Source organism: Leiobunum rupestre, chromosome 5 (genome assembly GCF_980474605.1).
Source record: "Leiobunum rupestre chromosome 5, qqLeiRupe1.1.hap1, whole genome shotgun sequence".
NCBI lineage: Eukaryota > Metazoa > Arthropoda > Arachnida > Opiliones > Sclerosomatidae > Leiobunum > Leiobunum rupestre.
In genome coordinates, this window is record NC_143388.1 from 26,081,068 (window position 1) to 26,103,877 (window position 22,810).

At 37.0% G+C, this 22,810-nt stretch overlaps 2 protein-coding genes across 5 annotated transcripts in view; both read right to left on the reverse strand.

Moving 5' to 3' along the window:
• Nucleotides 1-47: 47 nt before the first annotated feature.
• Nucleotides 48-8,264, reverse strand: LOC149943984 (F-box/WD repeat-containing protein 7-like). 3 transcript variants are annotated; one of them, XM_090174392.1, is made up of 12 exons: nt 8,071-8,264; nt 6,249-6,392; nt 3,429-3,625; nt 2,945-3,320; nt 2,632-2,883; nt 2,435-2,569; nt 2,032-2,361; nt 1,854-1,967; nt 1,605-1,786; nt 1,312-1,537; nt 1,038-1,248; nt 48-970 (listed from the first exon to the last, which is right to left on the reverse strand). In XM_090174392.1, the coding sequence occupies exons 2-12, from the start codon at nt 6,351-6,353 to the stop codon at nt 702-704; spliced, it is 2,397 nt and encodes a 798-aa protein (XP_090030518.1). In that variant the 5' UTR covers nt 6,354-6,392; nt 8,071-8,264; the 3' UTR covers nt 48-701. The 3 variants fall into 3 exon arrangements, with proteins under 3 accessions (XP_090030518.1, XP_090030519.1, XP_090030520.1); XM_090174393.1 differs by lacking the exon at nt 8,071-8,264 and adding an exon at nt 7,923-8,048; XM_090174394.1 differs by lacking the exon at nt 8,071-8,264 and adding an exon at nt 7,951-8,039.
• A 3,971-nt stretch (nt 8,265-12,235) lies between these two features.
• The window catches only part of LOC149943985 (sodium- and chloride-dependent glycine transporter 2-like), a 31,558-nt gene continuing 20,983 nt past the window's right edge, over nt 12,236-22,810 (reverse strand). For both annotated transcript variants that reach the window (XM_090174839.1, XM_090174838.1), the window contains exons 6-12: nt 19,500-19,767; nt 19,320-19,423; nt 16,241-16,478; nt 16,040-16,168; nt 14,240-14,440; nt 14,007-14,171; nt 12,236-12,509 (exon numbers count right to left, since the gene is read on the reverse strand). In XM_090174839.1, coding sequence (XP_090030965.1) covers nt 12,366-12,509; nt 14,007-14,171; nt 14,240-14,440; nt 16,040-16,168; nt 16,241-16,478; nt 19,320-19,423; nt 19,500-19,767 — 1,249 coding nt within the window. In that variant the 3' untranslated portion in view covers nt 12,236-12,365. The remainder of the gene's footprint in view (nt 12,510-14,006; nt 14,172-14,239; nt 14,441-16,039; nt 16,169-16,240; nt 16,479-19,319; nt 19,424-19,499; nt 19,768-22,810) is intronic.

Below are 22,810 nucleotides of genomic sequence, written 5' to 3' on the forward strand. Positions count from 1 at the left end.
TGTTGATTGTTTAATATGTCATATAATTATAAAATTAATCAAAATCATTGTATGTATAAATAAGATTTTATAAACAAATGGTTCGACACAAACAGTAAAAATACGATTTTAACCAACTCAAAATGATAAAAATGAGCGCAATTTTATCTCTGAAAATGGTTACTTTCCATTTAATTAAAACTCAACCATGAAACGCAAGTGTCTTCCATCTATAAAACATTCACCAACAGTTACTCGTCCTAGGACATTTCGAGGATTTAGTTTAAGGGTAAAAGGTGGGATGAAATTAAGATGTCATTTCTACCTTCAAAACACTTCCTAATAATGAAATGTTTAAATTAAGTGAAAATTAAAAAAATGTCTTCATAAGTTATGGATGAGGTACTAAATTTTGAATGGTGGATATTTAAGGTTAAGGGCTTCAGGATTAAATTAACCGGGTTTCCAACCCCGATATGCCGCAAGAATTCTTAATTTGTTTAATTAAATACTTAACATAAATTTGAATTAAAACTCTACACTGACACTATTCCCAAAAGTTATCTTTACCATAGCAAATTCGCTCTCTATCAAATATAGGATATCATTTTTCAACAATGAAGAAAGAGAAAAATTTATGGAAACTGAAAGTTTTTAAAACAAAAAAGGAAGAAGTTTTTCCCAATACGAAACATCACACACCAATTTTTTTTCCATTTCCTTCATTTTTGTTCGACATCGAAATCTAAAACCACTAGTTTAGTTTCTTCAGTTCCATTTCTACTTCCAACAGCACAAACTAATTTGGTTGGTGAAGCTCTAATTCGCCACACTACTCCGCCACTACCACCGCTTTCCAAAGCCACTAAATTGCGAATAAAATCTCCAGTTTTTAAATCCCACAATTTGACTGTTCCATCGTCTGAGGAGGTAATGACAAATTTATTGTTGAACTGAAGACAGGTTACGGCGCTTTGATGCTTATGAGATCCTTGAAAGTGGAAGGAAATGTTTTAGGGAACAATAGATCAACCTCCTCCTGGCAAATAAATAAATACCTGCTAGTGTTTGTAGACACTGCCCGGTTAAAATATCCCAGACTTTCACTGTGGAATCAGCATTACCAGATACTAGAATATTGTTTCTGAGTTCCATTCCAGAAGTCAGAGATTGGTGACCCATCAACATATGTTTACACGAACCAGTTTCCACATCCCACACGCGAATAGATGTATCCAGCGAACCACTCACAACATGAACTCCATCAAACTATGAGAAATTATACGTTAAAATGATTAAGGTGGTCAACTGGTCATCCAACTGCGTCCTTACCTGCAAGGAATAAACCCGGTTGGTGTGTCCTTGAAGTGTGTGAAGACATTCCTCCCGTTCTGGATTCCAAACCTTAACCATATAATCATAGGCACCACTGACCACTAACCGTCCATTATATTGCACGCAACGGACTGCAGCTACGTGTCCAACTAGCACGTGCAAACACTCCCCGGTTTCTATATCCCATAACCGTAACGTAGCGTCTCTTGAACCACTAACAACCCTGTTATCCAAAGTAAGGTAAAGTAAACAAATGACTCTTAATGCAATAAACTTTCAAAAGTTGTTACCTGTTACCATGCAGGTGCATACATCTAACCGTCGATGTGTGGCCAAATAAAGTGTGAATACAATGACCACTATCAGCATTCCAAACCTTGAGCGTGCGATCGGTGGAGCCACTTATAATAATATTGCCTGACATTTGAGAAGACCAAACTCCACCTGTGTGCCCTTGAAGTGTTCTTAGGCACTAAAGATGCAAATAAAACAATTTCAGGGACTTATTTAAGATCAAGAATTGAATAATTTGAGCATACTTTTCCCGTTGATGCTGACCAGACTTTCAAAGTGTTATCATCAGAGCCACTTACAATTCTGTTTCCAGAAAACTGCAAACAAGTGATAACGTGGTCATCATGACCTTTCAACACCTAAAAAAGAAAGATGCTTTAGAATGTGGCTCATAAATTAAAACTTTTAATGTGTTGATTTTACTTTAGGCGTTCGGATTGGATGATACCTCCAGTTCATTTCTATGTTATGATGCATCATGAAAGCTGCTTTACAAGGACTAGGAATCAAGTTATCGTTAATCGAAAGTCCACCACTAATCAGCACAGGACTGCACGCTGACAGTGAACTTAGAGAACTGTTACTTCTCATCTTCCGTTTGCCTAATACATCCCGAAAATCATCTATACCGGCTTCGCGACACTTTTCTCGCCACAAAAGGTTATCTTCAGCCAAAATTCTCCAATTACGACACGTTTGAGCAGCTCTAAGTAAATCGCGAGGTTCTAGGAAGGCCAGAACATATAAGGCTAACTACAATTTAAAAAAATAAAAAAAGATAAAATTAGGCACACGCTATAATTTAAAAATGAAGCTTAACATTTACTTCTTTTGGCAACAATGAAATAAAATCCCTCTGGAACTGAGGTTCAATTACGCACATCATGTGCCTAATTTGTGTAGGTTCACACATTTCTATTAATTGATCTAAAGCCGCTAAACGTTGAGCTCCAGTCCAAGACTATAAACAAAAAATAAGTTGAATACCTGGTAAATGGGGTGTCTTGGGCAGTCCCAAAATACCTGATATGTCCCTAGCCATTCATTTAGCTGAGGAGGAGGTTTAACTTTGCCAAGTCTTCTCTCTAAAGGTACCAAGCGGTTTGGAACGGGACTACTAAGGCTGCTTTCTAAATCAGCTTCATTATCCGCCGTGCCACTGTCAAGGGACAAATCTCCATTCGGAGTATCACACACTTCTAAAGTCCGACAAGGTTTTTTACCCGGGGTATCTACTTTGGCATCTACTACGTCGGATTTTCGTTTCATCTGAAACTGTACAGAAAGAAATTTTTCTTCAATTAAAATACTTAATCTCATATATTTTAAAACTAACCAAAGGCTTGTCGGGAACACTAACAGTCACTGTTGCGACGCACGATTCTTCACTATTACTAATGGTCATTTCATCATCTTGCTTATCAGAAGTTAGGCTAACATCACCGGCCACTAATTCTATATCTTCTTCACCCGATGATTCCATTTCGGCTTCAGAAACTGGTTCACTGTAATCTGGATTATCGATGGATGAAGAACCCCGCAAGAGTTTTCTGACTGAGCTCGCTATGGAACTGATCTCTGCTTCTTTATTGGTCATGCTTTGCGTTGGTGTATCAGCCCGACCACTTTCATCACCATCTTGTTCTTCAGATATATCTCTACCTGACTCGTTACTTGTGCTTGGGAGATCTTTATCAGAGTGCCGATTTAACCTAAAAACCATTCAAATTAAATTTTATTATGTATTAGTTCAGTTAACAGGTAGTGTAAAATTAATTTGATTAAGCGACAAAATTGATATTTAAAAAGGTGTAACCTACTTCTTTTTGTCCTTCACAAAATTGCGAAGAAGTGACATCCTGCAAGGTTCTCGCGGTGTTACGGAAGCCAAATATGAACAACAACATTTTGGGGATCTTGGAGTACAGCTTAATATTGCTTCGTTTGTTTTTATTACATCAGATGTCAGACCATGGACATTTGCTAAGTCGTGAATACAGTTGAATCCCCCAAGTTGCTACAGTAAAAAAATATCGTAATGATGTTGTTAAAACTAAATATTAAATTATCAAGTAATCACATTTTCATATATAATCAGCGTAACATTACAATGACTTAGGTAATAAATAACAGCCAAGGTAAAAAAAGGAATAGAGAAGTACAATATTTTGGGAAAGTCAACTGAAAATTATCTACCCATCTGGCTAAGTGCCAAGCAAGGGAAAAAAAGCAGAAAAATTAAGGATGGTGTCCATGGGTGTGTCTGACTTCAAAATGTAATACTATCGCCCCCACCTTCAACCAAAATTACTAAACATAATAAACTTTCCCTAGAACCATTTATTTTCAAGGCCATGGCTATATTATAGTCATAGTTTTCCTTTATCTAAAACCATGGAAAATTAATCACAACACCAAAAAACATTATTTTTAGACTGACTGAAAAATAAATTAATTAAACTATTAGTAGCAAAGCTAAGGCAACCTGGCCAAAGATTTGTGAAAACAGGGTCACATTTACTTGAATATTGTGTTTACTACCATAATTAATAAAATGGTAAAATCCTGAAAATTTGTGTTTGTTTGGAAAGCAAGAATTAAAGATTATACCGATCCATGGGGACCACAAAATTTGTAAAATAGTTATGCACCTCACTTAAATTAAAATTTGATCCCTCATCTATCAGAATTTGCAAATGATACAAAACATTTAATAACCAATGAAAACACCTACGCCTTAATTTATAATTAAAAAAACTGAAAATAATTTCATTCTTCTAGTAATAATATCCAAAAAAGGTATACCATTAAATTATGTTAATTCATAGTGGTAAAAGTCACAAAAGTGGTAAAACAATGCCTAACTTATAGCTAAAAATTATCCAGAAGCTCTCAAAAAGTAAATAATAATTTCTAGTTTAGCATGTATTTAGGTTCTACTGAAAATCAAAAAAATAAGCTCTAAAAATCAACAATAAAATCCATTTAAAAATATAAAACGTTAAATTACTTTAAAGACAATATAAAATAAATATGAATACTTCAAAAATATGAAACTACAAACAACTTCTCTAAAACTAACAAAGACTCACCACATGAATTGATTGGGAAGAAATAAATTTTAACTTTCCCCCGAAAGGCCAAAAACAACACATGGGCAAGATAGCACGAAAAAAAGCATTCAAAACTGTACACAACCCAGTTACTATGGCAACAAAACAGGATAATATAGCCGCGCCTGGCAACCCCTGTGGGTGTTCTATGCCAGAAAAAAAGGGGCCCCAATATATCAAAGGGGAGGGAAGGAAATATCATGAAAAGGAAGTTGTAACAAGATTTCCAGTCTCTGAAATAACCACAAATACCCCCCCCCCTCCCCTGTAGTAGCCATTTAACTATCAATAGAACTGTAATTACCTTGGTTTCAAGAACATTTCTGTTGCTATAACAACCAGAACTTAACAGTTAAGATCTACAGCAAACGCTCAATGACAAGCTTACCAAAGCTTAAATAATAAAAATAGATTCTGCTACAGTAGGCCAGCAGGCTTTTAGCTACATGTACGCAAAAAGGGATTCCCAACACCAATTATGCTAAAAGGTTTATTAGGGAGTCCACTATCAACACAATCTACAAATACTTTTTGATTATTACTAATTATAATTATCACACCAATTATTTATTTGTTTAGATAGAGCTAATATAATGACTCCATTTACTGTACCATTAAAATAATTTCCTTTTTTAATTAAATTATACATATACACTCTTATATTAAAAAATGTGTTGTTAATGAAATTTCAAATGGGTGGTATAAATGTAAATCACATATTTAATTATTTATAGCACCATATAATTTATAATTAATTTGATTTTGGGGCATAATAGTTTATTTTCACAGTATGTAACACTAATATATTCTATATGACATAATAAATATTGCTAATATTCAATATTAAAAATTTCAAAATTCAATGACAGTTGAAACATGGGCCAAATAATGATTTATCATTATTTGGCCCATGGTTGAAATAAGGATACAGCGGCAAGGGAAATTTAATAACCTTGAATATTTAGAGTCCCTTTAAATTTTTTAGGGCAGACTACCACTATAATTAATGATAATTGGATTATAATTACCATAAGTCTATAATATTATTCTGTAAGTTTGTCACTGTGGGGAATATTTTACGCCATCACAAGAAGAAAATCTCCCCCTAGCGAGGGGCTGTTAAAGGCTATGTGTGACAGGTTAGCAATCAGACGCAAAACGGAGACGAAGCCCGAAATGCAGTATGTCTAGTGAATAGCTCTCAGTAAAACTTTTGCATGTGAAGAATAGGAAGTGTCACACTTATGAAACAATATTATACACTTATGTAATTACTTAAATTTACTTAATTTTAATAAAAGTCAAGCCATATTCCTTCACTAGTCATAAACATAAATATCCTTCACAACCTTCTGTTATGAATCCGTGATGACTAAGATAAAGTCTGACGTTTTTTAGTGGTAGCTTAACCTCTCTTGATTTGTTAGTTAAATTGATTAAAACAACCATATATCAGATTTTAAAATCCTGAATTTACAACTGTTTATAGTTGAAACTAATGGAAAACTTAAAAAACTTTATATTTACCAGCCGTGCTTCAATGATTAGTTGGGCTTCTTCTGGTCCAACACCAGATAATTCTTGTAATTCCTCAACTGTAGCATTGTTAATATCCACTGAACATTTCTCCATGGATATTCAAGAGTTAGGCAAACTGCATCAGGATTCCATCTAAAAATGAATATTATTTAATGATGCATAGTGGTTCAAGAAATTTATGTATACATCTAACATTTCTGTAAACTAGTTTCATATTAAGAATATTTAACGTTCCCTCTTTGCAATGAAAAAAATACACCATCACAAAACAATATGAAATTCAAATTTCGAGAGTTTTTATATTGATCACATTATCTGTAATTTCATACTAAGCCTTACTTAGTTCAGAGAAAAGTCGACTCTGATACAAAAAAGGGACTTATCTATAAAAATTTAAATAAATAAATGTCCTTTGTTAAATCTTAACAAATAGCAGAAATGAAATCTTCACGCAGAACAAGATATGCACCCATAATGCGTGCATATAAATCTTATAGTTATTCTAATAAACTGAAACTTTATTTTACATTTATTTAACGAAGTAAAATTTTACATATTAAGTTTAGACAAAGTTCTAACAAGGGGAGCTGAATTATTTTGTTACAAAACTGGGTAATGCTGAGTGTTTTAACAAACCCTCAACTATTTTTTCTTCAAAATTAGTATAAAATATCTTGCGCTCAACAAAATCCACAATTTACACTTTCAAAATTATAGCTATCTGAAAACACAATTCATTCCCTATTCTTCCTATGGGATTTTATTATAATATATTTTTTAATTCATTATTTAGCCAGGCCTGGTCTGTAGCTCTGGCCCTTGGCTACCATTTTTAAAACCAAAATTCCCTTTCTTAATGCATTACCCATCCTAGGTTATAGGTAATCATATTCAGAGTGGATTCCCTTTTTCTGGGGTTTCACCTCTAATAAAGAACGCTATTGATTTTTCAATCTTCAATTAAGAGTGGAACTCTTGAATCAATTGAAAACTATCCCTAGTCATGCTCAATTTAAGAAAGTATCAGCGTACCTAATTTGCCCATTATTTTATTCTGACACATTGGGCATATGACCTTTTTTTACGCTTATGGAAAACTAAAAAGCCCTTAGAAACTGCTAAAACCAAAGTTAATGCTCAATACTTTATTCAATTGTGAAAAGATACAAGATTAAGTTTGTCTACACTTATTTGCCATTCCTTTGTTCAAAATGAAATTTCACCAAATCGTGAAAAATATTTGCAGCACTTGTAACAGGCCAAGAAACTCTTATAATATACTGTCTAGTTTACCCAGATTTTCCCATTTAAAAAATTGCATAATAGCCCTTGAAATTTAGTTGGGTTGTCAAATTGAAATTGGTGATTTCATGTTCATTTGTATCATATATGTTGATTTTATTAGCTACCCTAAAGATTTTTGGTCAGTATTTAAACTATTTATATTTAAAAAATAGAGGTTAGTCAAGAATTGTCAACGCTTTTTATGAAAACTGTAAATTCCACAAGCGATGACAATGTTCCAAAAGTTAATTTATGTTTGAGTATATTTACTTTTGACCACACTAACTAGTTCCTAAAATTAATTATAAATGATAATTACTTATCATTAAGACACTATTTTGTACTCAATATATGTTAGTTTAAGAATTAAAATTATACCAATGAATGTAACCAGATTAGCATTTACATCAAATCATGCTGGCCTTAGTATTTAAATTAAAAATACTACTTTTATAACTAAGCCTTGGTACTTTGGCAAAACGCAGTAACCGTCTTTAATTAAATTAAAAACCTTAATAAAACTTACGATTATGTTTTCTGAAGATAAGAATAAAAAGATAAAAATGTTATTTATTTAAAAAACATACTAAAAAAGCCGTTTAAATTCTCAAACATTATTAGGCCCGACGTTTCTCATAATTTTTTAAGCGCACGCCATGAAGTTGCTATAGGGAATTTGTGAAAACGTCGGGCACTGCTGCAGTGACAGTGTTGCCATTATGGTGCTCTTTGTGCACATAGTCTTTGGTCCACATGAAATCTGGAGAAAATAGTAATGTTACAGTAGAGAGAAACCGCGTTTTCTCCTATTTATTATGTCTATCGAGAAAACGCGGAGATACTGACAAGCAATCACCATATTTTCCTTTAAAATTTCACTTTAAAACCAATTCTGTTTTTTGAGCTGTTCCTACTGCTCCGAAAGTCTAGGCTTGAATCATTGAGTTATCGAGAGCAGATATAAAAATCAATATTATAATAATGAGTTTTACATTTATTTTTTCGGAATTTAGGATACTGCTACGAAAGAGAGGAGCTAATCTCTTGATCATCTTGCTCCGAGCAAAGAATATGTTTAATTTTGTCGGTCGTCTATTTATTTAGTTACTCCCTCTAAACCGGCTCCATATTAGTGGCGTAGCTGATTGTCCGCAGGGTCCGCGGCGCGGCGGGGGGGGGGGGTGCTCACCGTAAAAAAATTGAAAGGGGGGCCCCATAGAGATTTTGGCGGGGAGGCCTTTGAGTTCTTATCTACGCCACTGCTCCATATCCTCCGTCTAAAGACTAGGTCTTTGATTCACCACGTGGGTCTAGGTAATTGACAATAGGTGATTCCGAAAAAGATCGGTGGTCACATGATTTGGTTACTTTCTGGTTGTATGGTTAAAGTATTTGAGCGCGCGCTTTATTTTTCATTTTCAACGTGCGAGCCACAATCTACTAATATATCAAGAGCGCGCGCCCATAAAATTAACTCTTTTGTACATGTATTTGTCGATATTATATTTCAGAATCAACTATTTCAGCAATTCTTGGAAATGATATAAGCGCTGGTTCGAGGGCTCCCCATAAGCTGCCATTTTGAGAAGAATGTTTAATCGTTTGTCACTTTTTAGCGAGTTCTAACAGGGAGAAAATTAAAATGAAGAACTCTTCTCAAGAAAAGAACTCATTTTTAGAATTTTGACGTACTCCCGTGGAATCGTTTATTATAGGTATCATTATGGTTTTGTTTTTGGCGGCATTCTTAGTTTTCTGACTATTTTAGGTTACTTACAGTACTGAGGTCTCAATGATAACTCAGATATAGTATGGCACTTTCCTAAGTTCCATTGTAAATCTAAAACGTTGATAAGGCATATTTCGTCACGTGCTGGAAGTTACACAATTTACGTCATATCCCTTGAACTAGCGTTTTCCATTTGACTGCTCTCGAGCTCTCTAGATCGCTCTGATCAACATTTTATGTTCCATTTCCCGATCTCGGCTACTCTGAGATAGCCCAAAACCAATCTGCCGATTTCGACAGATCAGCGGATCGAGATTGAGATCGGAGCAAATTTTTGCGCGTTCCTTTAGATTTTTTGGTAAAATGGCAGACCAAATTCAGCAGCGCTCATCGGACTCACCGATTCGCTGACATCGGTATCCTGCTGTACGCTTTTTCGTGTTTAAAGTTTTCACTTAAAATTAACGTATTTTTCACAAACTTTCATTGAATAGTTTAAATTTGGGTCACGAGTATCTCCGCCTACCGACCGAGTTTCAAATTTACTAATGTAAGCTGTATGCTCTTTCAAAATTATCACTCAGTCTCTGCAAAAATTACTGTTACAGCCAGGGTTAAACATAAGGATGTTTTTTTTAGTAGTCAGCATTAAGTTGGGAATATTAATCTAGAAGTCCAATCAAAACGTCGTATTTCAGTATTTCGCGAAACAAGTTTTTAAAAAATAAGAATACTGCTGTCTGCTTTATCATTCTACCCGTGGCGCCGTCTATCTCTCAATGGTTCGTTCAAATAAGATGCGTTTTCCGGGAAAAATATTTTTTTTTCAAAAATAATGGATGGCGCCACAAGTCATATGATAACGTTTTCAAAAACTTGTTTCGCGGGGAGCAGATTTGATTGGATCTCTAGATTAATATTCCCAACTCAATGGTAGTCAGCCTGACTAGTGAACCTCCTATCTTAAAGGGAATATAACCTCTGGTATTTCTGTCGCCCTCCGAGGATTCCAATATTGTCCACTGCCTCCCATGGCTTTTCACACCTGCGGCGCTGATAATCGCTGATTGTGAAGGGAATAAAGGAAATTGATGGGGTCTTTCATAAAGAACGCGTGGGAGGTTCTATTCCCTTTAATTTATTTTAGTAGTCACTGACTAGTGGGGTAAAAATGGGGTATAAAAACAAGGGCAGCCAACATTTTGCTTTACCCTTCAGAATTAAAATAGGAGTTTATTATCACTTGAGTTACATGACTTTGGCCGATCACAATTTTTCCACGACTAGTTTTAAATATTTTCAAATGACGCATTAATTTGAGATAGACATTCTGAATCCGAACTTGTATGAGGTGCAGTGGACTCTCTGGGCTGTTGATTTTCTACAAGCTCTGCAAGCATGTTACGATTTTTTTTAAATAAATGGGATTGATGAATGATGAATTTATGATACGACATATTCGCCATTATTTATGAATATTTAGGTAAATTTTTCACTAGTCAAATTGACCAGTGTGTCAGAATTTATAGCCCGGTGTACCTAGCAACAGGAGCCATACCACCGGAGACCTATCATCATATTGCCCTACCAATTCCTACTTCGCACACAGCAGTGGGAGTAAGAGTGGATGCTGTACCAACTCCAGCCGACACCCTACCTACGTAGGTAAAGAGTCATATCCTTTGGAGAGAGCCCCTAAAGGGGAACGACGGCCACACAGTAGTCCACAGAACCCGGCACAGCTGGCACCGGAGATCCCGGTGTGCCCCAAAAGGCCGGGAAACAGGACCACCGTGCCCTCATACGGAGGAACGCCACCCCACAGCAGGTTACCCAATCCACCGAGGTGGCCGTTAGCCTGAGCCGGAGATCAGTTTCCAGCCCAAACCTGACCGAAGTCGGAGGTGGAGATAGGACCATTTGATCAGAACTAACATCTCCCAGTGAGTCAATTTGACCAGTGAACCCCAGATTTCGATTAATTTTAGTAGTCAGAGCATTTATTTTAGTGGTCAAATGCCGTGACTAGTGCCTTATGTCCAACCCTGGTTACAGCTAAAAGTTTCAACCATAGATATAAGAAATGTATATAAAGGTCTAGATAAATTTCGGGGCGTCTAAGCCTAACATAAAATACGGAATTGACACCTAGCAGACACCGAGGAAGGCACGTGACCAAGAGCGCGAGCTCTCTTAGCATTTTAGTACTAACAAAGATAATTTAAACTCGTACCCTAGATTCGAAATCACTCTCTCGCGCGTTGCCGATAGCGTTTACCCACTTCCCGCCGGAACTCAGAAAAATCGGGCTACATCGGTTGCGGCACGGCCTACTTCGATCACGCGATGCGGCGATATAGCGCAGCAGCGCGTGATCGAAGTTGGCCGTGCCGCAACCGATGGAGCCCGATTTTTCTGAGGTCACGTGCCGGAAAAGGGTAAACGCTTCGTAACAAAACCGTCAATGGGAAAGCTCTCAGTATTCGAATCTAGGGTACGAGTTTAAATTATCTTTGGCCGTAGTCTTTAGACACCATCTGTTGGTGACTTTTAGTATAATTTTTAAGCAGGAGACAATGGCTCTCGCGACGATAGCACGAGCTTTTCTTACCGATAGCGCCTTATAAGGATAGTCTGCAGAAATTACGCGTTTCTGCTAGCTGTCACCTCCGTATTCCTTCCCTTTGAAATATTTTATCTAGACCTTTATATACGTTTCCTATGTCTATGGAATTAGTCCATGTATTTCCTAAGCTCGAAGCCTATAATGCTTTCATTAGGAAAAACGTTAAATTATTTTACGCTAAAGTCGGAACAAGGGCAAACTATTATAGTAGTAGTAGTTTGGACGGAAGTACACTTAAAAATATACTAATCAATTTCAAAACATTTCTTTTAATATAAAAACGTTTGTTTTTGAGAAATAATCTTAAACATTTGTCAATGATTTAAAGACAGTACTAAAAGTAAATCAGTTAAAACAAAAGTAATTTTGGTAAAAAAAATATTAATGTACATGGTGGAGCGCTCAAAGGGTGTAAATGTAATCACGAAATAAAATATCGCTTATAAAATAAATTTGGGTTTATAAATTAAGTCTCTTGTTGGAATATCCCATTGTCAATGCCAATCTTTAATTTCGTTTTAGGGGGTTCCATGATGATGTCAGCCAGCGATTCAGGAGCGGGGGACGCTGGACCCCAATCTGCAGTTGGTTTCCACAAAGTGCTTAAACTCTAAAGATGAAAATTACAAAGTATATTATGGTTAAAAACTTAATAAGCAGTACTAGAGTAGACAAGAGCGGAGCCAAGAACCCATAGAAGTAACTAAGAATTTTGAATGTAAATTATAGAAAGCTAGTGGCACCATGAATTTATACTTTTCAAACTAAGGGCCCATTTTGAAGGATTGGGCCAATGTAGCAGGCCCCTTTTTACTATGTCAATTCTGAAGGGTTGGGCCATTGTAGCAGGCTCCTTTTTACTATGTAAATTCTGAAGGATTGGGCCATTGTAGCAGGCCCCTTTTTACTATGCCAATTCTGCAGGATTGGGCCATTGTAGCAGGCCCCTTAAGTTATAATTTAATATTATTATTTTGATAATTATAATTAAAAATTATCTTCTCAATTTTGAATTTTCAAACAATGCTAGGGGAAAATATCCCCGCATTTTCCAGATGGCACTGCAGAGTTGTTTAGGGCGTTTCCATTCAGAGAAGTAGAACATCATGGCAGCATGGGACCACGGACTTTATACTTTACGTTTAATAAAGTTCGTGATGGGACAATGTTTTCGTACATAGTTCTTAGTTACTTCTATGCGATCTAGGCGGACCAGAAGCCAATACACCACTTCTCTAATACGGTCTGTGCAAGCGCAGTGACGAACGCGCCACCTACTAGTAGAAAATATACACTTTTTACGAGTAATTATTAATGTAGGCTATCTTTTTTCACTATAGGCGTGATTTCACAAGTATCTCTCTGGAAATAGTTGAAAGCTTCAGCCTAGAAACCTTAGAGTCGTCTGCTATTTCCTCAGCAATTAGTTGACGGACATTAAGATAGATGGCGCTAAATTTCCTAAACTGAAAGCCCAAACTTTGATAAATACATACACCAGATCAGTGGTGGACATAGGGTGGCCTTGCCCGATAGCAAGTAGGTCCTGTGGGCTTCTACTGATTTAGACATTAATATTAAAACTTAATAAATCTTATACTTCTCTAATGTCTACTGCAACAGATGTAGCCGCCCAAAAATAGACTTGAAAAATTGGCGGTAGCTTTGTAAATTGTTTATCCACGACAGAAAACTATCGCTACGCCCCATTTGGTTCGCCATTGAAAGCTAGATAGGTAGCGGCTAATGCAGACGCTATTATAGTTTTTCATCATCGTTATTCGTAATTTTGACTTCATAAATAATGATACTTGCGTTTTAATATAATTTTTACAACGTTTGCTTATATTTTGATAAGTTCATTTAAAAAAACGTTCTTATGACTTTTCAATTTGTCCGTAGCAAATGCTAGATCATAGGCGCTACCTCGGAGAAGCTAATTCCGGTTCGCCACCTAGACTCGTTTCGATCGCCAATAGTTTCTTTTTTTTTTCAAAGAAAATATATTTTAATATTGGTGCATTATTTGCTTTCTCAAAACTGACGTAAATGGCGGCAGAATAAATACTGAAATGGCGTATTCGCTTACAAAAAAATGGGAACAAACCTCTCCTCTCTGAACGGTCTTGTACGCCTCATAGATTCCGAATATGGGTATCAAGGCGACGGAACTGGAAGCCATCAACCAACCGAAACCATCGGCCATGTCCGAAAAGACGTAGTCCCCGAAGCTAGCTCTGGTGTGGCTCGAAAACGTGAAGATTAAAATCCCCTGGAATAAATCGTATTCAATAATGCTATTGCATGATTCCAAGTTGGCTTTCGTAAACTCATCCTTACGGTGATTAAAATGGGGGAAACGGCTACCCAACAAATTTTCCAATACCAGTTCGGTTTGATACCTATCATGGCTTCGACGTTATCTGAAAATCGGTTAACGCCGTAGACCCAAGACACCAAAGCAAATTCCCCGAGACATATCAACAAAATCGACCACGAGGCCGAATAACTGTCTATCAGAGTAAATAGGTATATTCCACCCTGAAACAAATTAAGTTGTGAGCTTTAAATATTAACAGTACACTATACACTTGGAATGTCTAAGGAGGACTATAGTCATTGTTAGTCAGCCTCATGGATAAAGCGGCACTAGCCCCGATGATTGTCATAGAAACAAGCATGGATTAAAGTGGAGATTTTCGCAAAGCTAACCTTAACTCGGCTCCTAGTCAACATTGAGCCTTGTCTCGATAGAAGTCCACTTACCTTCTGCGCTTATAAGCCATCTAAATACGCAGTTTTACGCGAAACTAGACCAGTTTCATGAATGTGATCAATTCTCAAAGACATTCAGTGTGAGAACTAATCGGGGTTTCTTAAATTCTTGTTCAAGTAAGTCTATTTTCCGAGTGAGTGGTCTTCATTTTCTTCCTGTGGCCCGTCATCGTGGCGACGTCAGATACAGGTCCGTATAGGGGGGGGGGGCGCCAGCGAATTCTCAGCTTCCCCAAATGAACATATTTACTTGAACATCCCCAACCCGACCGATCCAAAAAAAATCGATTGGTCATCTACCAACTAATATCAAATAATTGTATTTTTAATAAAATATTCTGTTTTCAACGAAGTCAAAATTTATAATTTAAAAAAATAACCAAATAAAGCCAATTTCGGTATATTTACTAACTTCAGGAGTGAGAGTTAAAAAATTACGACTTTAAGTATCAAGGCATTGGCGCCCCCCAAAAAATTGTAAGCACCCTCGAGTTTTGGCGGCTGGTTACGGGCCTTGTCAGATAGCCGATGAATTTGAACAAAAAAACTCTTAAGCCCCGCCTGTTTCTCGAGCAGCTTTCGGAGCATATGGTGCCAATTATGGATACTTATACATTCCAAAAAAAAGCGACATAAATCCCAAAAGTGTGCCAGATCGTTATATTTTCCACTGAGAGCTTGTCGCGAATGAAACGTGAGTGTATGAGAGGCGTAAAAGAATACGTCATCAAAATTTAAGATTTTCACCACTCTAGCGCCACCAAGGGTGGAATTTTATAACGTATTTCTATACACGACTAAAGAGGAGATAAAATTGCTCCCGGAAAAATTAGGCCAAAGACCAAAGAGAACGCTTCCAGAAGTTCCAGTAATTAGCCATCTACTTGGCTTTGTAGTCGTTGGTTAGACTAGCACTCTGTAAATATTTCAAAAGGTAGGTCTGAAACACATTGGTGTCTTATGTGGGGTGGCAGAGTGGTTAGGACTTTCACCTCGCAGCAAGTGAAGCCGGGTTCGATCCCAGCTTGTGGCACTGAGAGAAAACTCGGAACTACTCCTTCTGCGTTGAGTTTGCAAGTTTAATCCCCATTGATTAAAAGGGGTTTCCCGTTCCATAAACACTTGTAGAGGTTAACGGTAATAATTAGTGTAGGGAGCTGTTGGCTCGCGTGGCGTGAAGGGCTTCCCACCAGTACTCTCCTACGCATTGTAACCCGGCCACCTGTTAAAGGCATTAAAAGTCGCTCGATGACTTGGGCCTAAGTTGGTGCCAAGGGTATTAGCCTAGCTGATTATTATTATTATTATGTCTATTTGATTCCAAGTGTATACATTAATTAATTAACATATTAACTAATATCGCACCTTGCAACATAATGGAAGCCCAAGGATAAAACTGAAGAGGCAAGTGACTATAGTAATAACGCTGGAATAGGGTCGCATCTTCGGCCATTGGTCGTGAATCGCCGTAATCAAAGTTTCACTCATTGAAAACTAAAATGAATAAAATTATTATTAATATCTTTATCGCCGTGACTAGAAATATGGAGATGTTGTTATTCCAACCTGACTATCCAAACCCAGAGTGATGAGCATCGTGAAAAACAACACCGCCCATAACTGGGACAAAGGCATTTTCGTCACCGCTTCCGGATAAGCCACGAACGCCAAGCCTTGCCCCGAACGGACAACGTCTTCAACAGGAACATCGAGGGTGTGGGCCATAAATCCCACGATTGAAAATATCACAAATCCCGCGAAAACACTCGTGGCGCAGTTCGCTACCGAAACGGCTATCGCGTCTCTAAAGGATGATTAAATAATGTTAATTATCAGGGTCGTTTCATTATTATTCTGATTGATAACAAGGCGGCCCAGCCGTAATATTACTTCCACATCAGCCAAATGTATGGGCCCCAATGGGCATCGCTAATGAGATAAAATTTTATACCTCATGAATCGACTTATCGTGTACATATGAGGTCTCAGCAGTTTCCAAGAAATCATTTTTCCAAATTTAAGGGTCCCCGAAGGCCCCAATGGGTATCGCGATCGAGATAAAATTGAATAACCCATTAATAGACGTATCGTTTATATTAGTGGCCTCAGCGCTTGCCAAGAAATCAAGGGCCCAAAATAACATGCCTCTGAGAATTTTTAATACTTCATTAATGGGCGTATCGTTCATATTTGTCGCCTCAGTGGTCACTAAGAAATCAAGGGCCCAAAGTTACGGGCCCTTGATGGCCCCAATGGGTATCGTTAAAGAACCATTTTTTTAAATGATTATTACCCAAACTGAACAGTTTTACATACCTGGTTTTAGAAATAAGGTAGCGAAACACGAACGCGTTAATTGTCATTATTTTTTATTCAAACCACATTTTTTGAGATACCGGGGTTTGGAAATAAGGTAGCAACGTCACTGTTTAGGGTTATACGACCGCAGGATATCTATACGTGCCCAAAACCATAATCGGGGAAAAAAATTAAGTTCACTATTTTTTCTGGCCAATAGACGTTTCAATAAAACATCTTCAAGGAAATCGCCAAGAAGTAATATTTCCAAGAGACAGGACCTGAAAGGTACTGTAAGTTTATATAGTGCTTCTTGAAATAATGGAAAATTTTCACATGTACGATATGCAACAAATGTTATCTTTTAACCAGATAGCTTAATTTTGACAGGTCTATTAAGGGTTAGCAAACACAGGACGTTCTTTTTACAGGTGGAAAGTTTCCATTATTTTAACAAGCACTATATAAACAGTATGTTTCAGATCCTGGCTCTCGGAAATATTACTTCTTGACGTCTATTTCGCGAAGTCACTTACGCAGACTGCGTAAAACGTGCGTAAAATTTGGAGGGGTAAAATTGAAAGCTCTGCCAAATTGTAATTAAATAGTTTAAGCTGACGAATCTTGCCTCTGCGACCGCGGTTTGAAGACCTGGCCTAGTGGCCCGGAAATCTGCTAACACAGCCCTGGGTGTGAGATGGAGCCGCTCGTAATGAAATACAAATTTTGAACAGGGCTGCGTATCGTCTGCTATCTTGCGAAAGTCAAGCAAGTGTTTTAAGTTCGTATTCCAATGGCGATTTGAAAAAGTCGCTCAGCCTCGAGAGACGGAGCAGCTCGGATCTGTCCGTGATGGAGCAGCAAGGTCAATGCGGCTCTTTTTATCCCAATGGAATACGTTTCTTTTTTCGGGGTGATCCGAGACTGCTCGGAACAGACTGGAGCAGCCCAATGGAAAACGATATTATCAAGAACCCATAGAAGTAACTAAGAACTATTGAAATATTTAACATAATCACACATAAGTATGCCATAAAAGCATTTTCTTTTATGGAAATTACGAAAATTACTTCACTTCCAGCTCCGTGACAAAAAACGCGTCATCAACTTAATAGATTTTTTTTAGAAAAAACTTATGGTGTCGGCCAAAGACCTTAGACACCAAAACTTTATAGATGGGAAACGAAAGTTAGTGTAGCGGATTTTGAAAACGTGCGGAATTCTTCGAGTATTTCTAACATTAATTAACAATCAATAGTTTAGCCCCTGTCTCACGATCACGTGATTTCGTTTCCATGGTACCCTTCTCAAGAGCGCAAGGTATGATAATTTTCCGTTTTCAGGTCCACTTATTGTATGTTCCGGGTAAAACCATGGTGCGTCTAAATAGTTTTGTTAGAATTCTAACTCAAAAGCTCAAGAAATTTTTCATTCTGAGAAACTAGACCGGAAATAGAATAATTGGTATTTGACCATAATTCTGAGCAAAAGTGACATAATTACCAAAAGTGTGACAATCCCTGTACTTTCGTATGCTATAGGTTTAACGAATGCTCGACTCGAGATCGACCACATAAACTACGGTTTATTGTCGCCTTTCTGGATCTTTTCTAGTCTATGGAATTATATCGTAGGTAGATGGCGATAGCATCTCCACAGAACGACGAAAAATCAAAAAATTCACTAACTTTGACCAGTGCTACTTAGTTCCTCCGTTATCACTACGAGGCGTTATTTGTTGGATTTAACTTCCTTCCCTCCCCAAGGCATACTTTCCCTTCTCCCCTCCCAACTTGTATTTCGCTCGTAACATTCATTATGAAATAGGTCCGATTGACACACTTTTGGTTATTATGTCACTTTTGTTCTGAGCCAAATATTCAGAATAGTTTCGAGGTACCTTGCCGACAGAATTAAAATTGTGCTGCTCATATTGATGTGACCCTCTACGATCACGAAATTATATTTAACGCGTAAAACAGTGCGAATACGAAAAAATGGTGATTGGTAAGTAATATTTCGTTATTATTGGTCATTGATTTTTTGTCTAACTTATTTTAGTACCAACTCATTTAAAATTGCGCTCTAGAGCCAAGGCCAACAGAAACTCGTGCTTTTTTGTTTGGATTTGATGAATTTTATGCGGCACAGAATTCTTAGTAAAAGAAACGAGTCTGTTTCGAATCTCTTACGCTAAGAAAGTTTCTGACTCAGAAATATACTTTTTGTCAGAACACAATATCACCAACTAGACGCACCCTTAGTCTCATTGAAATTGATTTTTATAGAAAGGTTATAAAGAGGCACAACTATGAGTAATTATGTTACATATGCTATTACTACGTACCTTAAACAATTATTATTAAATTTGTTGTAACTAGCCAAAGTAAGTAAGGAACCAAATGCCGGGCCCAACGAATAAAAGATTTGGGTGGCAGCATCAATCCAAACCTGAAAATGTAAAGGATAATTGTTTATCATTTCTCGTTGCACTAGCGCCATCTGTGGACGTTTGATTACAACTTACCCCAGGCTCTAAGAGTTTGGACCATTTAGGAACTATGTAGAAGACAATTCCTCCCCAAGCGCCCTCTAGCGTCACACCACGAATTAAAAGGATGAAGAGTACCACGTAGGGGAATAACGCCGTGAAGTAGACTACCTTTCCGGCTGACTTGACCCCTTTGACCAAACAGGCGCCAACGATGACCCACGCTAAGAAAAGGCACAGGACCAAATGACCTTGTATTTCGCCATAATCCTCAAATCCGGAACTAGCCGCCAAGGCTTTATTGCTGAAAAATCAAAACGTGGAGAAATTAGTGATACCATATATCAGTAAAAATAAAATAGTAAAAAATAATACGGGGAATACAAGCATAGAAAATACTGAAAAGAAATAGCAACGCCGCCACTTTAAGGTATCGGTTTATTTTAGACGTATTAACTTCTGGAATGTTAAGGTTTAACCCTCGCCTGTTGAAATATAATTTAACCATAAGTAGCCTGTACAAACCTTTAGCTTTAAAATCAAGAGATACGCTTTAAATAATTATCGAAGCTAAAGTTGCTCTTCCTCCTATATATTTTCTATATAGACCTATTATCATAGACAATATAAAGGAGGAATAGAAACACGCTCGATTTATCGTCTCGGGGTAATATAGCTATTAACGTCTAGTACGGTACGGATATGATCATTGAATTGGGAATAATACTGCTAGAATTACAATTACGATTTCGGTTGCCATGGTTACGCGGGACCTGTTCTGATAAGACTGTACGAAATTCATCTTTATAATTAGGCGGTAGCGCCATCTATATTTTGTAAAGTTATGTGGCTAAAAATAAATAATTATTAGCTAACCCACCGTAACTTGTGTTAAAAAGGATCGTGTTGACGGATTAAAATTATTTTTAAACATTTTCAAAGGTTTGTTTGTAACAAGAAATCATACATTTCAATTTCGCGTCAGATTCGCTCAAAAATAGTGGCCACCACCAGAGAAAGATGCCGCCACGGTAGAACGATAAAGTTGATAAAGTCTCTTTATTGAATGAAATTGATCCCGCACTAGCCAGGTTTAGTTGTACCTGTATTTATTCCCAACTCAATGGTTATGATTTAAGACTGTTTTATTGAAATATATATTTAACAAAAAGTACCCCTCGAAACCCTCCAGCTTTAGAACTTGGACTAATGAATACGGAGATGTTTAGGCTCCCCTGAAACGGAAAGACACTTTATCAACCCTGTCCCGTTACACTCACTCTGGGCATGCTCGAAGGTATCACAAGAAGCGGCCATTTTTCAAACTTGGCTGCTCCTCGTGTTACCTTCGCATTTGCGCAGTCACTATTACGCATATCTTTACCGATAGAGGGATAGAGAGAAAAGTGTTTCGCGTTTGCTAAAACAATTATGTGCCACCGAAACGTCCATATATCCATTAATTCAAGTTTAGAACCTCGAGATTTTTATAACCTGGTCAAAGCTATAGTGGCTATTCCGCTTGTATATTTTCTCTTTCAATAAGTCAATATTGCAGCACCCCTGGCAAACGTTTTAATTTCCTGGTTTTTGTAAAGCTCTTCGCGGTAGGGGAACTTGCTAAGGCTTCATTTTCAATTAGATTCTATTTGAAGCGATTCGGATGACTAAGCACTAGTGGGTGAGGCAACTGCCAGTTGCGTATAACCAATAATTTATTTATTTAAACCATAAGTAACATAATTACAATAAGTATGTCAATACGCGTTTAAATAAAACCTCGTGAATCTTAAAGAAAATCACAAAGAATTAATATTTCCTTTTAGGCAAAAGCTTATGCTATAGTGGCGCCCAAACATTCTCAGTTAACGTTAATTAATTCTTGGTCCAATTGAAGGAAAATCAGCATAAAATAAAACCCGAAAAAACTATCATTTTCGCAGTTATTTGATAATTTAAAATTACTACGTTTCAGACTACAGGCGCCGTCTAGTAAGACGTTTTGGATTTAAATGCTGGTTTTAATAAACTATAGAACTTTAGAACCTCTCAATGTTGCATGTCCAGTATGAATCCTTTTTTTTATTTTTGAATCTTTTTTTGGTTTTAAATGGTGTTTTTGTGAAAACTGTATTTACTTCCACCAATAATAAAGTTATTTCTTTGGAAAAAAGTCCAGGGAAGTTCATTCTGTTACAGGCGGTATTCCTTATTTATTCAAATTGAAGGTTTTCCACCTCTAACTATAGATAGATGGCGCCATGTTTCCCACAACTGACCGAAATCGTTGTAACTTTTCTCTCTATTTTGGTCTTCCCCACAAAAGGGTGTAGCTAGGGTTTGGTGGCTTTGGAATATCACTCCCTACCCTGAAATTTTCTCCCACCGACAACGATACTCTCCTCCCAGGCCTCCCTGTGCCCAGTCACTTGAAAGTTGCCCTTTAAAGGAAGTATGAATTCCTTTGTTTAAGGCAGATCAACTAATTTTTCATTTTGGCCACCATGTCATTTACGCAACTTGCAGACAATTTTTGAGCTAGTACGTATTACCATATGTAACAGAATCACTCATAAGTATGCCATAAAAGCATTTTCGTTAATGAAAACGTTTTCACGGGATATGACGTAAATTACGTCACTTACAACTCTGTGACGAAATACGCGTCATCAACTTTACTGATGGGAAACGGAAGTTAGTGAGAATTCCTCGCGCGTTTCTGGCTTTGCCCATGTCAAGTTTAGCTCGTGCCTCGCGATCACATGATTTCATTTCCATGGTAAAATTTCAATAGCGCAAGGATTATAAGCATTTTTGGGTCCGCTTTATGTATGTTCCGCGTGAAACAAGGTCTCATTGAATTTTTTTCAATGGAAATGTTATACAGAGGCATACTTATGAGTAATTATTTTACATATGGTATTACCTTAAAGGTATATCGGTCTATACAGATCTAACTAAAAAAACATTAAAAACAAGACGTCGCGTGGAACCCGTAAATGCGTTAAACGCACCGTAAAGCACCAATAGGCATTTCTATAAAATAACATGGCCGTTCTTGTTTACTGTTTTTCTCCCACTTCTACTTTTGATTTTTCGTAACTAATTTTAGCCCAGATTTTCAAGTTTTTTTACTGATTTCTAAAATCATTTTTCTCTCGAGTTCTTGTTCCTTAAAGCCACTTTTTTGGAGAAAAGTGCAGGACAGTGGAAAATTGGCAAAAAGTGGCTAATAAAGGAAAATTGCATTTAAAAGCTAATAAAAGTAATTGGAATTAAATTTTTAAGACGTTTATTGTAAAACTGTCTTAGTTTACACTGAACTTACAATGTTAGAATTAATTATA